At 43.9% G+C, this 17,042-nt stretch overlaps 1 protein-coding gene across 13 annotated transcripts in view; it reads left to right on the forward strand.

Annotated features, from left to right (window-relative positions):
• Positions 1 to 16,842, forward strand: part of LOC105067618 (pro-neuregulin-1, membrane-bound isoform) — a 203,697-nt gene extending 186,855 nt beyond the window's left edge. For 8 of the 13 annotated variants that reach the window (XM_074353783.1, XM_074353781.1, XM_074353784.1 and 5 more), the window contains 4 exons: positions 1,363 to 1,489; positions 3,963 to 4,093; positions 4,905 to 5,111; positions 7,809 to 16,842. In XM_074353783.1, the coding sequence (XP_074209884.1) occupies positions 1,363 to 1,489; positions 3,963 to 4,093; positions 4,905 to 5,111; positions 7,809 to 8,460 (1,117 nt within the window). In that variant the 3' untranslated portion in view covers positions 8,461 to 16,842. Of the gene's footprint in view, positions 1 to 1,362; positions 1,490 to 3,962; positions 4,094 to 4,904; positions 5,112 to 7,264; positions 7,407 to 7,808 lie in introns of all 13 variants that reach the window. The other 5 variants (XM_074353788.1, XM_074353787.1, XM_074353789.1 and 2 more) reach the window with 1 other exon arrangement.
• Positions 16,843 to 17,042: the final 200 nt, after the last annotated feature.

Genomic DNA, 17,042 nt, shown 5'->3' on the forward strand with positions numbered 1-17,042 from the left:
GTGTGAAAGCGTTCAGAGGACTTCTGATAGTGGACCCCAGCCCTTGACTGAAGAAAGGGTTGGAGGGGCAGGATTGCATAGGGACCCACATGCGGGTGTCTGTGGGTGTGGGTGCATCCTGAGGGGAGTGGGGTAGGTGCTACAGGTGAGCTCGTCCTATCGCTCGCTACTGAGGACACGTTCCACCTCACACTTAGGAGACAAAGGAAACACTTGGTGGTGTTTGAAATACAGGGTTTGGGGGTTTTTTTAAACGGTATCACGATTATTTTTCAGTTCCATTTAACTAGGTTACCAGTTCAAATGCTCTCAAAGTGTGAGATTACAGAAAGAACCTCCTGGGAGGAGAATAAAGTGAAACTTGCTTTGAAAGAATAAAAGAGAAAACATTACAACAGATTTGTGTTCCCTTTCTGGGTCCTTTAAGCTGGGTCCATTTTAACAAAGACGACTGTCTGACACGAATTCCTTTCACTTGCCCCTCGTACATACAGCTTCCACTTCAAGTCTGAAATAATGTTACCAGTTTTGTTTTGTCACTTCGTGGCATAAACTCTCTTGCCAAAACTAACCATGGGAGTATCCCTAGGACCCGAATGTTGCATAGAGCAACAAAGGCAATGTGTTTTTATGCCACCAAAGCAAGGGCACAGGTGACATTTTCTTAATGCCCCAGGATTTAGCTGTTGCCAGCACTGAGCAAGGCATGGAGATAAAGCAGCCTTCACAGAATCCACCTTGTGAGATGATCTCAATATTTCAATCTCAGTATTTCAATCTTCACTACCCAGTTATATGAAACAGTGGTACTAGGGTAGGGTCATGTTATCATTGTGCCAAAACCAATTGGAAAAATAGGTGTACACCTTCACTCATGTATGATGCTATCTATACACTCACACACAGCATGTATGACAGACAGATTCAAAGCTAACTGCGTTTTCTTAAGAGACACACAGGCAGGCAAGTCTATAAATGAGATGAGTCTTATCAACTGCAGAGCGTGAATTGTTAGCAAAGACAAAAGGCCATCTGCAGGGCTCAGGCAGAGATGGATTGATTAGGAAAGTTGGGGTTTTAGCCAAATATCCACTTGACTCGTCTGGTCTTCTTTTTCTTTCTTTTTTTTTTCCCCCCTTATCTCTCAGCAGTCCACTTAAGTTTCTGTAAGCATCCCATTTGTCTTCTGAAATCTACTTGCTAAGGATGGGTGACTCCACTTCCGAGCTGGAGTGGCAGGCCCTCTGCCTCCCTCACCACCGACCCACTGCCTTGAGTTTTGTGTTGATAGAATAAAGAACTGACTGTACTGAAAAACATAAATAATCGAACAAATAAATGCTCCTTTTTTTCCCCGTCCAGGAAACAGCGGAAAAAGCTTCATGACCGGCTTCGGCAGAGTCTTCGGTCCGAACGAAACAACATGGCGAACATGGCGAACGGGCCTCACCACCCGAACCCGCCCCCCGAGAACGTTCAGCTGGTGAATGTACGTTGATGCTGGCCCGTGGGAAAGCTCCGCATGTCTCCTCTGTTCAGGCACCTTGAGGTTTATTTTCTAAAGCTTTCAGCCTCTTAGCTGCTGCCATTAATCACCAGGGCTTCCAGGAATCCAAGATTTCGCCAGAGAAAATAATGGGAACACGTTTTAAAGTGGATTTGGTGACTGTCACACCAGCCCATTTTCTCTTAGAAAGTGCTCATTAAGGGGTGGAAATAATAATGTTGGGTTGGTTCTGCAGGGAAACCACAACGGGAAGAAAGAACGGAAAAATAATAAAATTCATGATACAAGAATCAGAAGGAAAAAAATTTTTTTTAATAATTTGGAAATGAAGGTGACTCCAGTCTACTGCTGGTCAGCACTGTGACTGGACTAAAGACTCTGGAGTGATTTTTTTTGTTCGAGGCATTTTGCTTTACTGATTCTGATTTCCAAGAGGAGAAATCAGGGCGTGAAAGGGCCAAGGCACTTATCAGACTGGCCCCTCAGTAGCCAAACTAGAAGAATTTAACACTTCCTGACTCCCTCTTTCGACATGATCCTCAACCCTGCAGATGAAAGTATCATTCAAGTATACATTCAAGTATCTATTTCTTAAAAACTTACTACACATTCAACTTTTAAATATAATGAAGTCATAGAATATTCGATTCTGAGAGTCTTTAGAGAGACCTTCCAAAACCTCCCTTTTTAACAGATAAGGACCAGAGCAGAGCTGGATTCAGCTTTCCTGGCTCTGGAGTATTGCACTTCCTAATCCACTACTGTTTTTCTTCATCGCCCTCTAATGTTTGGCTTTTTACAGGCTGAGATGTATTTTGTGGGAGGCAAATATATTAAAGACCCAAGTTCAGGGTTGCCAGTTGCTCAACCATTAGCAAGTCTTATAGGGAAGACCTACAGGAGACTGTCAGGTGCTGGTCTGTTAACATCCTCTGCAGCCTTCCTCCCCCTGCCAGTGTGCTCAGCAGAGTGCGCTGCACGGTTGATAAATGCGTTCACTGCTAACACACCTCTGATCTGTCACTTTGTATGTTACAGTACACAGGAGGCAGAACGACTGCCTGGATTCCAATCACAGCTCAAGCCCCGTGGCTGTGAACTCTAACTTTCTAAACCTTATTTCTTCATTATGAAAACAGCCCTAAAAATAATACCTACTTCACAAAGTTCTTGTGGGCATTAAAAAATAATCTGTATAAATGCTTGTGGGGGAGGGGATAGCTCAGTGGTAGAGCATGTGCTCAGCATGCACGAGGTCCTGGGTTCAATCCCCAGTCCCTCCACTTAAAAATAAATAAATAAAAATAAATAAACTTAATCACCCCCCCAAATCTGTTCTTAAAACAAAACAAAACAGAAACACTTAGCCAGGGGCATTTAGTGAGTGTTGTGTAATTGTTAAATATTATTTTCATTAGATTCTCTGAGTTTACATTGCCTTCCAAGGGGCAAGAGTCTGGTACACAGACTAGAAGTGGCTCATTACACGTGACAACACCGTCTTTTCCTTAAAGCAAAGATCCACATGGAGAAACCTTTCCACTAAGAGAAACAGATATAATTCAAGCATAATTCAAGTTGCTTTTTTGGTGGGGGGGAGGTTTCCATGAATATATGGACTCTCTTAGAGCCCAAAACCCATCAGATTATAAAGCGCCCTTATTTCATCTCAGACTGTTCCTGCCTGTGCCTTTTCCTGTAATTTAACTCCAGTCAGTGTAAATACTAATGGGTTTTAAAAGGCAATTTTAAAATGTCCCTCTCTCACTAATAAAAGGCAGCAATAGCTGCTGTGATTCGGTGGTGAAAACAAAATAGAATCTATTTGCATGAAATATAAGGCCCTCTATCATGTGTTTTGTCAAAATGTGTAACCTTGACCACCGTTTTGAGTCCTTCACGTCTCTCAGTAGCCCTGTCGGTCTTACCACAGACAACAAGTTAAAAATGTCTCTGATATCATTCGAGCAACATGGGCCCTGGGAAACGGAGAGAAAAATAGATCCAAAATATAGAGGGGTTTTTTTGTTGTTATTTCATCTAATGACTTAAAATTTGAAACAAGATAAACCATCTGTGTGCTTTAGTTTCACTCAAATATCTGTTAGTTGTCTTTGGCTTGGCAGCAACCATTACAAAACTAAGTACTGGAGAGACATTTGTGTTGCATTCTTGCCATGCTGTCAACTGGAAGCAGAAGACACAGGTCTGTTTCTGATAAAAGGCAGCTGTGATGGTAGGACCTGCACCATGTGCACATCCAGAGAGTGATTCCTCAACCCCGTGAATCTAATCTAAAGACCACGGTAGCCAGGATAGGCCTTGCCACCTGGCCGCTGGAGAAACAGGACATATTACGAGGCATGTGCACGAGAGTGGAGTGTGTGTATGTGTATGACAGTGGCAGCGCTTTGATTTCCCTGAATCTTCAAGCCATGTCTCTTCGTTTCTCCAGCAATACGTATCTAAAAACGTCATCTCTAGTGAGCACATTGTTGAGAGAGAGGCGGAGACGTCTTTTTCCACCAGCCACTATACTTCGACGGCTCATCACTCCACCACGGTCACCCAGACTCCTAGTCACAGGTATGAGGATGAAAGACAGCATGGCGCTTCCCCCAGGACCCATCTTTACATGTTGCCTTGTGCTCTCGCCGCCGACAAAGCGGGCGGGAGCTTAGGGGGCAATGAGGTGCAGTAAAAGGTATGAGATGGGACAAAAACAGACTTTGGGCAGCAGCTGGCTCGGCTGTTTAATTGCTGTTGAATTTGAGCCTCAGTTTTTCCATTACCAAAATCAGGGGAAATCATCCCTAACTTATAGGATTGCTGTTCCCCGTTGTAGAGATTGTCTGTTCTCGCGCCCGACCACTTACAGGATTGCTGCCCTGGGAAGAGCTTGTCTCAGATGCTGTATAATGCTCAGAAGGTGACTTCTTCCAGTGGTTGGGTTGCTCTGGGATATGCACCTGAGAATCTGTTAAATACCGAACCCTAAATTCTCAAATGCCCTGGTGGTCTGAGTGTGTGCTACCAGGGGCAACAGCAGAATCCCAAACATAGTCCATGAGGCCAGTGTTTCCTTCATCTCAGCCACTCAAGAACAGAGAGACCCTAAGAATACTTAGTGCAAAGTGGCCTTTGGCTAATGTGTGTTGAACATGTGAACTGATAAAGTGTATCCTTACAAAGCCCAACTAAGGATCCTGTCTATAGCAAGCATCTTTGTAGCAATTCTGTTCTGAGACAAGCAATGTCCTAGTAAACTAGTGATGCACCAGCCACATGCAAGATTTGTCAGGTCACACCCTCTCCTTTCCATTTGTGCATATAATTTAAATATACGTGTGTGTGTGTGTGTGTGTGTGTGTCTGTGCCTCTCACGTTTCCTCTGTAGCTGGAGCAACGGCCACACTGAGAGCATCCTTTCCGAAAGCCACTCTGTGATCGTGATGTCATCCGTGGAAAACAGCAGGCACAGCAGCCCAGCCGGGGGCCCGAGAGGACGGCTCAATGGCCTGGGAGGCCCTCGCGAGTGTAACAGCTTCCTCAGGCATGCCAGAGAAACCCCTGACTCCTACCGAGACTCTCCTCATAGTGAAAGGTAAAACCGAAGGGCAGAGCCACTGCAGAGGAGAAAGAGCCCCACTAAGGGAGCCCCCGTGCGCACCCGCGCTCTCACCCAAGGAACCTGCTCTCATGAGAATGGGCGCTCCTAGCTGATGAAACCACCTGTTGGTTTGACTGGACTCACTTCTTCCGAGCTGCTCGCGGCGTCCCGGTGGCTGACAGGCGACAGACTCTTAAAGAGCTGGAATGATGGGGTGTGGAAGGCGCAGCACAGCTGGAGAGCCCGGCTCTGGCCTGAGGCTCAGACCCTCTGGGCGGGGGCCAGGGCAGGGGCTGTTTCCTCAACTGTAATTTGAGAGCGATGGCATCAGTGATTGATCAGGACCCTGCTAGAATCCCGAGTGGCCAGTTATCCAGACTCTGGTGGGGCTGGCCTCCTGCGCCCCTGCGCTAACTCTCTCTTGCCTTCCAGCCTCAGTTAAATCGAGTCAAGGGCTGTGCATGGCTGACGGCCGGCCGTGGGGGACCGCCGCCTGCCTTCCGCCAGTAGTCTCCCTTTTATGAAAGTCCGAGGCGGGATGACTCAGTGCATCTCTTGGGCGCTGCCTCTCGCAGTCCTCACGGGAGCTTTTCAAAGCGGATGCTGCCTATGATATGGTCCTTATTCCGGAAATGTGTCGGCTTTCTTCTGGGGAGACTGGGCTGGGCCAGGGGGGAGTTACAGCAAAGGTAAAATAAAGAACAGAGGAAAGTAAACTGAAAGACATGCTTAACAGAAATACTGAACTCATAGATTTCCTTGATCCATTTTCCCCTAAACTGAGAGGGAGGTATACCCAACCAGCGTTCCCAGCCCAGCAGGAAGCTGTTACTTGCCTGTTTTCAAATCCAGTGGGGTTTTGTCTGTTTGTTTGTTTGTTTGCTTTATTGTCGTCTCGGTCTAAGTTTTCACCACTTGCTAAAAGGTTTACGTAATGTGGAAACCATACTTACCTGGTTTTCATGGGTTTTCACATCCTTTTGATACTCTCTCCTGCTCATACACTGGGAAGTGCTTACAACAACGGGTGGCCGGTTCTGGGCCTGCAGGTCGTGTAGAGCCTGCTGATTCCTTTTTTAAACCTCAAAATGGTATTTCAGAATTTTATGGAATCAGAGGTTGTTCTGTAATTCATCTCTGAAAAAGTAGGCATGGTCCAAAACTCGTTAAAAACATTAGCCTCAAGTTCATGTAATGATGTCTTTATGTATCAAGTTGGTCCTAATTCAGTCTTTTTTAAAACCTGAAAAATAGATTAGAGATAAATTCTGTCCCCATTACTACATGTGATATTTTTCTTCAGCATTTCCCTGCTGGGGTGAGCTTCCTCACCTACACTAGATTATCCAGGACTACAAAATACACCTGAACCCAGAGTTCATGGAGAGAAAGGATGAATCACCTTTATGGGTGGCTTGAATTTGGATTAGCATTTCTCAGATGGCTGAATTTAAGTATCTCAAAACAAAAAGTCTGAAGACTCAAGCCCCAGATATTTCGATCTCTAGACACTTTCCCATTTTAGGCACAGTCAGATCTCACATCCACATGACTCAGGATCATGGCAGAAAAGCAGGAGAGTTCATGGGTTTCCTGTTCCTGTTAGCTAGAGTCTAGATGATGGTGTCCTGTGTCATCACAGGTCGTGTCAAATTAGACTCTGCAAATGCCAATGTGGAAAAAAAAAAGAGTCCTTGAGTGCGATGCATTGGTGAGATTTTTATCCAGGTTGAGAAATGTGACTCTGAATAAGCCACATCTTTCTCGGTGCCAAGTCAGGTCTTCTTGTTCTGGGGAAAGAAAGCATGATATGGTAAAAACGATGCACTGAAGGTCTTGACCCTTGAGATTCACTGAGCATTATCAGACATAACGTGACATGAGTGGGGTACAGCCCACCCTTGGGCAGTCACAAAAGATAAGCCAAGGACCGAGGCAGCCCTGGGTTTTGGAAGAGAGCTAGACCAGAGACTGGACAGAAGTACGAAGCCAACGTAAATTACCTTGGGATGTCATGCTCACTGGGAGGGATAGTTGCCAATTGAATGTTAAAAAGTAGCATTTCATGGAAAAATGAAAAGCACACAAATGTGTTACGCTGTTGTCAGGAATAAATCTAAGTTACTATGCTCTTTTTTTTTCATAAGACGTAGCCTTATAGCTGAGCTAAGGAGAGACAAGGCACACAGATCCAAATGCATGCAGATCCAGCTGTCCGCAGCTCATCTTAGATCTTCCTCCATTCCCCATTTGGGCTTCATTCTCTAAGACCCCTTGGCCTTTAGGAAGGTATAGTATTTAAGTAATACTTCTTTCCCTTCCAAATCCCTGAGCCTTGGTCCCGATAAACTGAGAGGTTTCCAGGACCTGGTGCCCCCTTGTCTGGACTCATGTGCTTTTGTTTAAAATCCTGAGGAGACTGAAAATCCCCAACGTTGATGAGCTAGGCAATTCAGCTGCTCTTTGCATGTCCTTCTGTGAGGATATTCTTGGCTCCATAATTTTAGATTCCAAGGGTGCTGAATGTCCTAGTGTTAAAAAAAAAAAAAAAAAAAACCCGAGCAGAATACAATGAATAGAAGTTCTTTGATCTCTGACGGTATTAATGTGGGTGAGCTCTGTCCCCTTCCCCTCCCCGCTCCCTGCCTCCTCTGCCAGCACACTCACGCAGGGTATTCTGTGCTCACACAGGTATGTGTCAGCAATGACCACCCCGGCTCGTATGTCACCTGTAGATTTCCACACGCCAAGCTCCCCCAAATCGCCCCCTTCGGAAATGTCTCCGCCCGTGTCCAGCACGACGATGTCCATGCCCTCCATGGCCATCAGCCCCTTCGTGGAAGAGGAGAGACCCCTGCTTCTTGTGACGCCCCCCCGGCTGCGGGAGAAAGCTGACCACCCCCCTCAGCAGTTCAACTCCTTCCACTGCAACCCTGCGCATGAGAGCAACAGCCTGCCTGCCAGCCCCCTGAGGATAGTGGAGGATGAGGATTACGAAACCACCCAGGAGTACGAGCCGGCTCAGGAGCCCGCTAAGAAACTCACCAACAGCCGCCGGGCCAAAAGAACCAAGCCCGATGGCCACGTGGCCAACAGGTTAGAAATGGACAGCCACACAAGCGCTGAGAGCAGTGACTCAGAGAGCGAAACAGAAGATGAAAGAGTGGGAGAAGATACACCTTTCCTGGGCATACAGAACCCCCTGGCCGCCAGCCTGGAGGCAGCCCCCGCCTTCCGCCTGGCTGACGGCAGGACTAACCCAGCGGGCCGCTTCTCCACGCAGGAAGAGTTACAGGCCAGGCTGTCTAGTGTAATCGCTAACCAAGACCCTATTGCTGTATAAAACCGAAATAAACACATAGATTCACCTGTAAAACTTTATTTTATATAATAAAGTATTCCACCTTAAATTAAACAATTTATTTTATTTTAGCAGCTCTGCAGATAGCAAAACAGGAAAAAGAAAAACTTTTATAAATTAAATATATGTATGTAAAAATGTGTTACGTGCCATATGTAGCAATTTTTTACAGTATTTCCAAACGAGAAAGAGATCAATTGGTGCCTTTATGTTCTGTTATGTCGAGAGCAAGTTTTGTACCGTTTCCGTGAGAGCTTTTTCACAGTATTTCAGCAAAACTTTCCCCACGCCATATTTTTTCCATTTTTGCTGGCTCCTTGTGCATTGCATTGCAACGTTGACTGGATGTATGGTCTGCCAGATTTTCAGCTGTCCCTCTGTTTGCTTCAAGTAGTACCCAACTACCCACTCAGTACGTCTTGTAATGGCACATATCCATCCCAATCCTCTTTCATATGAAGTTCTCTTCTGCTCTCAGTGTATGAAATGAGTTGTGTCTACTCTGCCGGCCAAAGGTTTGCTTCATTGGGCTCTGAGATAATAGTAGATTCAACAGCATGCTACTATGAATTATAGCAGGAAACTGCATTAAGTCATGTTACATATTAGGAAGAAAGTAATACTGTGTTTTTTTTTTTTTTAAATGACGTGATTAAGCAGAAGATAGCTTGCTCTCACTAAAAGGAACTACCACTGACTTTATTTTGATGGATTTTTTTCTTGGCAAAAAGCAACCGTTTTCAGGATAGTGTAGAAAGTGGGTTCTGGCTAGCGATCACGGTGAAAACCAGCCCCTAATCTGAGGACTCGGTGTCACTTCCTTCCTGGGCAGTTCATCTAGTTGAAGATCAAAGCATGGCTGGAAAAGGTGCAATCATTCCTGACTTGTTTTTCACTGGTCTGGGAGCCAATGATTGGTTATGTCTTCTCGGCTCAAGAACAGACATGTTGTGGCACAAAAAACTCAGCTTAAACAGCACACGCAGCAATTTGTTTGAAATGATTCCAGAGTGAAATGTGCCTGTTGTCTGTCATGGTGACTGGTCATCGTAGGGAAATACTTCTGTCTTAGGTTGTCTAGGAAGCGTGCATATAGAGAAGACGTAGGTGGAGAGCAGTTGTGTGACTTGGTTAGCAATTTTTTAAGCACTTTTAACTGTTTTTTTGTTCTCATTGTTTTTCTCTTTTTTTTCTTTAATGTTGCTTTGAGTAGGTCATAACTAAGCATGGACGTTTTTGTCAGGAACGGCCAATGTGCATGTGATTTGTGATTAGTTAAGAACCTCCCCCGAGTGATGAATCCTCAGGAAATGTCAAGACAGTTGGAAAGATTGCACCTTTACTTGCAGAAATGACCCCCACCTGCGTGCAAACCTCTCCATTTGCAGCTATAATATCCATTCCCCTCCCCTTCAACTTTCTTACTTTTTGCTTTCCTGTCATAAAATGGGATTAAGATGGGTCTACACTTTGCATGTTCTCTTGTGATGGCCAATCCAAGCAAGGCCTCTAGGGAGAGACGTTTGAGATTACTGCCACTCTAGGAAAAGAATAATTTTTTGAAAAATTGCAGGCCTCATTTCATGCCCGATCTGATATCTATCAGATCAGGCTGGAGCTTTACTTAGGTTCCAAGAGGCCTTCTAGGAGCCAAGGGACAAAATGGGATACAGGTTTGCCAGGGTTCAGGACACCAGGCGTGATGTCAAGGAGAGTCACTGAGTCAATTTCTTCACCAAATCTCTGTATGGAAAGTAAAGGGAAGAAGTGACATGAATAAGTCTTAGAAGAGAAGTGCAGGCTGGGCATGAGCCATGTCTTCAGCTCCTAAGTATTTCTATAATCCATGGATACTCCTGTCTACAGGTCCTTGGAGTTCCTCGCAGTGTTCAGTATCCCAAGTCATCCCTCACTGTTCCATACCACTTCCCCTGCGCTCAGCGGCGTCCTCGCCTGCTCGCTAGCCCACCCGGAGGAGCCCCTGACAAGTGTGCCAGTTACGCTGGTCTCCTGACTCTGTAGAAATGAGTAAGCTCGTGGCAGGGGGAGGAAAACCATCAACCCCAAGAAGTTCCCTCACTCTTTCTAATATTGCCTTCGAAGACCTTGACTCCTTCTTAGACTATTTCAATAAAGAAATTCCTGCCATAATTAAAACTCTAAAATTTCTGTTTCAAATTCTTCGAGCATCAGAGTAGTGGCATGTCTCCCGTTCTGGAGAGTTCTTCAGGAATAAATCAAATCGTTTTCCTCCTTATGAAAACTTGCTGTAAATTTTCAGGTTGCAAAAATATATGAAAATTGGGGACCAGAGGAAATGTTATTTCCAGCTTGGCTCTGGTGACTCACCATGGTGGCATTTCAGTTCGGACAGGCTTTCTGTCTGTAGAACCAGAGAATCCCTTGATAAGAAAGGTCAGAGGATTCCTCAGGGCTGCCTGCCACGGCCACCAGATTTGTGTTCACAGGGACATCTCTGGGGTGTTTAATTGTCACCATCCCCGTTTATAAACTCAGGAGTGCAGTGGCAATCGAAAGAAGGAGTATGAACCTAAGTCCCAGCATATAGGGAACTTTGGTGGGTCTTCAGGTAGTGGAATTTGCCTAGAAGTTTGACAGCAACATTGTTTCCTGGGTCTGAAATCATACCCCACTGGGGGATACGTAGTGGAGCGTAGTGTCTGCAAAACTCCTTTTTCTCACTCCAGATTCCTTTTCCATCCTGCTCGCCCTCCTTGCCTGGTCTGACTTCTGTTTTTGAGATTGCCTGGTTGGTCTTGTTCTTTCTCCAAAATGGCAGGCTCTGCCTGGGGGGTATGTGGTGAATGTGTCCCAAACGCCAATATGACATATCTTTGTTGTTTAAGTGTGACTGTCTTGATATAGAGTTTATCCAGGGTAACTTGCTCAGTAAATACTCTTTTTTTTTTTTTTTTGGAGGGGGCCTGGGGTTGAAAGGTGCATGGCTCACCTTGGTGAAAATAAGAAAGGCCTAGTTTTATCTTTAAGGACTGGCTGTATCTTACCAGCCACAGGGAATTCTATCCACAAAGACCCGTGAAACACTGCAGAGAAATGTAGACAAGAGGAAATAGCCACATATCACAAGTTCTATTATATACTCTTTTGTAAATACACATTGTACATTACTTGGATGTTTCCCTAAATCATTTACTGTCTTTATGAGTTAACGTCCGTTTTTTACTCTCTCAACTTTACTGTGTAACATTGTAAATAACATAATGTCCTTTATTATTTATATTTAAACATCTAACATAGAGTTGTTTTCATATAAGTTTAAGATAAATGTCAAAAATATATGGTTTTTTTTTTTGGTTTTTCTTTGCTTTAAAATTATGTATCTTCTCTTTTCTTTTTTTTTTTTCTTTTTTGAAGAATTATTTATTGTTCAGGAGAAAGAATGTATATGTAATTGAAACTATTTGAAGAATGCACATTTGAAGGCCGTGAGGTACTGATAAACTAAAGAATTTATTATCCAAAATACTAAGCAATAAGTAATTGTGATTTATTTAAAGTTCTGTTCATCTTCCATGAAAGGCATACTGCAATAAAAATGCTACTCTGCGGAGACCTGGGAGCGTTGGTCTGCAGACAATGGTCCAGTCTGTTAGACCAGCACCTCTCCTTTTACTGTGATGGGTGTGCTCATTTAGGACTGTGTTTCATGGACCCCCATGATCATCTTGTCTGTCCTTTGCTGTCCACCCGTCTATTCTTGAGTCATCTTCTGCTTGCTGACTCCACTTACCACTGTGTTCTTGCTGAAGGGGTCACAGACCAATAATGTGATAATTTCTTCCTCGCCCCGCCCCCACCCCGCCCTCGCCCCACCCAGCCCCGCCCTCGCCCCTCCCCCACCCCATCCACAATAACATATCAGGGAGGACGTTCTAAGCCCTGGATCTCAGATGTTCTCATATTCTTCAGGGATAGCAAGGAACTTAGACTAATAGAAATGTCAGTGTGGAAACCCATCCGGTCATGAAAGGAAAACTTACTACCGTGGTTCAGATAATCTGGTGGCCTCCACAGCCTACGAAGCAGCCAGTCAGAGCCAGGCCTGCTAAGCTTTCCTCTCCCTTTACTAAATGTCTTTTCTCCATCAGGCCCATGATGCATCCACTCATGGTTTTAAGTGAAAATAAGGCTAACTTGGCTTCTTTCCTCCTCATTCTATCAGTAAATCAGACTAAATGTCCACGTGCCTGCTCAGGGAAGGGCCCATGCATGAGAAATTTCCCACCTTCTAGGTCATAGCAATGAGGCTATCACTGCTCTCATCGAAATCAGCCTAAACAAAAGCCATATTTTAGCAAGCAGGTATTTGCATGGGTGGTACTTTTTATCTATTTCGAGCATTTTATTCATTATCCTAGACGGGGTCAGGACTTCTGAAGCATGTGGAGTGGAGGTCAGCAATGCTTTGGGGTGACCATCGGCCTCCTTCGGAGTTTGAGGGTCCCCTAAGGCTTCCCACCAAAGTCCACCTCCATCCATGTGTACAATTCCTAGTACCTAGTAATGGACCCACTGGTGTCATTTCCAAAGCAGTCTGATGGCTAGGAGATTCAAAGAGTGACCTTTGTGCTAGTTTTTACTTTTTATATTACTAAATTTTCAAAACTACTCAGAATCCTCATATTTGTGTCAACGTTGGTGTACACACACACACGTGCAAATTCTTAACACACTCTCCTGAAGTCACCACATTCACTCACTTGTCCAATCCACCCAACCAGCCATTCAGCAAATCAAGGCGTGCACAGAATATTTAAAAATTAAAGCTGAAGACACTTTCCTGTGTCTTCAATTTTCAGCCGAGGCTTTGTCCAACCCCCGAACTAAAAACCACAAACAGCTATCTTAGTCATTTAGGTTAAAAATCGAGTACCTAAGATATATTGATATTAGAGGCAGAAGCACGTATGGTGGAGGGTGGTCTGAAGACAGGGAAGACTCACATGTGGCCACACTAAGTATCTGGATAATTATTACAACCCCCATGTGCTTCAACCATGCAGACTTTTGAATGTCAAATGCAGGCCAGCTCTGCAAAGTGGCAAACAATCTGTCTTTCCAATCTAATGTCTTACTCATCATTAGATTTCTTGGCTCTCTGTCCTTATGAGAAATGATAAAGGGACTTGATGTCAGAGATTTGGGGTTATGTAAGGCAATTCTGAAGTCAGGAGGAGTGGAAAATTTTGATGATCTCATGGAATATCACTTTTCACTTGATCTCTGACTTGCTCTTTCTAAAATGGATGGAATCAAATAAATTTATGGAAACTCTTATTCCAAAAGATTAATTTGGGAGGCAAAATGCTTTTGGTTTACAAAAGAACCATGCTGCTGCTCCAGGAAGCTGCAGTATTTCTAACGCTGAAGGCTGTTTTGGGGCAGAGTGGTCAGACCCAGTCCTGTATGTAGCTTTGAGCTCCTTTTGACTTCCTGGGACTGCAGTTGTTGGACCTCTCTGGCGAGCTGTTGGTTTTGAACTTGAGTGAGCCGTCCAAAACATCACCCACCCAGGGGATAAGGGAAGGAATCTGTTACCTGAAGGAAACCTGTTACAGTCTACCTGATCCTTTTAAGAACAGACCAGGAGAGGGAGACCAGTAATTTCTAAAGAGGAGACAGAGAATGGGGTGACATTCCCACCCAGGTTCTTTTTCTAGCTCTCCTCCTTTGAATGAATTTTATGGAGACAATGACCCCTCTCCCCACCCCGCAACATACCAAAGAGGCTAGAAAATCCTTACCTCTGTAGATGTAAACATCTTTAATAGCTTATGTCTGTGTTTGCTCATATACAGATAAATAAACTATTAAATATAATGACATTTTATAATGTTTATGACTTAAAACATCCTTTATTTCTTTTTTGTTCTCTTAACCCTGATATGCTAAATCATGAGGAAAAGAGGCTCAGAAAGGTTAGCACTCTTTCCCGGAGCTACAGGTCCTGTGAGTCACAGAGGAGATACTGGCTCCCAGGTTTTCTGACTGCAACTCCTATTTCTCGGGATTGTTCTCTGCCCCCTCCCTGAGCCAAGCACAAACAACTCTTCTATTTTCAGCCTTTTATCCCATGGACAGAATAGGGTACAAGCAAAGCCAAATTTCTATTTGGAAGAATATGAGCCCCTCTGGCTTGGGTGTGAAGTTACTCTAGTATCCAGTTTGCTTGGCTGAGTGACTCTGTGCCCTCTCTCCCTAAGCGCCACTTTCTAAGGAAATGAAGGGTAGCCAGGGGGATGCATTCACAAGTTCCAGGTGTAGGTAGCTTCCTGCAGTGCAAGGAAGGGGGGCTTTGCCGTCAAAGCACCATCCCTGCCACTTAGCAACTTAGTGAATTTGAGAACTTCCTCCTCCAAGCTCATCCCCTGACTCTACCATGGGAATTTAAGTGAATTTACAAACTGAGGTGTGGCAAGTGTTACATTTGAACACACCGAAGGAAGCCAGAAAATGTCCAGCACATAGTGAATGTTCAAAGCCTACCTTCCATCTGCTCCTTCTCCTGCAGTTTCTTCATTTGGGAACCTAAAATTTTCAGTTCCAAACGACACCCTCAATATTGCACAAACGGAACAAATAAACATATTTCACCCTTTCTCCAATCTAGTACCAGTAAGCAAATTCCTTTCTTAATAATAACGGTGTGTTGAAAGGCATACTTAGTAAACAAGATTTAAAGTTGTAGCTTAAGTTCTTTATTTTATATGTGCTTTTTCTGTAGTCACACTGTTTCCCATAAAGTCTCTAAGTTTTTAACGGCTTATTACATTAACGCTTTGTTATAATTTTGCAGAAATTTACTGATACATAAGTTTTTGTAGAGTTTTCATAATACGATCTTCAAACTTTATCGAAAGCATCTAATAAAACAAACAGGAAAATTGATCCCAAGTTGGTAGGATATCTGTGCACACCCATTTACCTGCATTTGCACTCAGGATATTCGAACTAAATCAAATTACATCCAGAATGTCTATTTCCTTAAAAAAAAAAAAATATATATATATATATACTCCATGCAAAGGTCTGCAGAGTGACCAAATTTCAGGAGTCAGACCCCAGATAAACTCTTAAATATAAGACACCACATTACTTACAGCTGTTTCTCATCCACTTCCATTATCTATAATTCTTCAATTTCTTGTCACTCTTTATGCATAAAGCAGGATGCGTTTCTCTCATCCTGGATAAGAAGCAATGAAAAATTGAAAGACTTAAGCTTTTTGTATTCCATCCTTTAAAACCGCCTCCTGCATCAAGGGTGGTGGGTGACTTGCTCTCGCGATCAGATGTACAGTAGAGTTAATACAGTTACATTGTCAAAGCCAAGAGACTCGAACATAATTGCCCATCCCTTATCCTTCATTTAAATAAAAGTGTGTTTCATTGAAAATCATCCAAACTCTAACTCCCTGCAAAAGTAATACATGAGGAAGTTTTCTTATATTTTTCAGGAGATAATCTAGAAGCAAACTTCTTATTCTATTGAGTGTTAGTTATCATTATGAGTTAAGCAAACTTCACTTCACACTTCGAGCAAAACTTTATTCAGAAACGATGAGGTTTATGATTTAAAGTAGTTTTTATTAAACTAGGAAATCTTCCCTCATTTGCGGTAGACCCTGCAGCAAATTTTAGGGCAGAGTCCAAGGGCATCACATTTGCTTGACCAAAAACTCTTTCACGACCTGAAAGCATACTGACTCCACCACACATGCTGAGTTCTGCTCTGCTTGTCTCAGGAGTTAGATCTCTGACCATGAGTGTGAGGGGAAGGACCCTATGAAGCCGTTACGCAGAGTTCATGAGGTGGAGGGGTTCACTTCGGATCACAGTCATGTCAATCATCAAGCCAAGGGAAAACACGCCCTCAGCTGGTGGAGAGAGCCCCACGTCGCCCTCAGAACAAGCCAGAACCTAAGAAATATTCTAGGTTTCTCCCTCCGCATCTAATGGTGGCAATGGTGACTGTACCACTGAGACGTCAGACACACACCCCCGCCCTGTCCATCCAAGGCCCACTGCTCACCTTCCTGCTTATGCTGTCACTGAGCCTGACTCCTCAGCATCCTAGGATGCTCTTCCTGGACTGGCTTCTGCCAAACATTTTGTGCTCACTTCCACTCTCATGCTTCACTCCACCTTATGACTTTCTATTTTCCAAACGCACCACATCAGTGTTTACCAAACTCTAGTCATCGTTGTACCAACTTCACGACCATGACCACATTCATGTACCACCTGCATTATTTTGGGGCATATTGTTCTTATTTTAATTGATGGCATTTTTAAACTACAATAAAGTCATTTCAAATGAAACTGTATCAATGATGTGAATGGAAAGCTGCAATCAGTTGCCATGATGAAAATAAAACTGTAATAATAAATATAATAAAAATGAAACAATGCAATTAAGTTCTAAGAAGATACTGTTGCCCTGCTAAAATACCTGAGGCGAAAGCCTGCTCTCTATTTGACAAAAAGGGAAACCAGTAAGGGTTAGAGAAATGGGAACCACA

This window comes from Camelus bactrianus, chromosome 26 (genome assembly GCF_048773025.1).
Source record: "Camelus bactrianus isolate YW-2024 breed Bactrian camel chromosome 26, ASM4877302v1, whole genome shotgun sequence".
Taxonomy (NCBI): Eukaryota; Metazoa; Chordata; class Mammalia; order Artiodactyla; family Camelidae; genus Camelus; species Camelus bactrianus.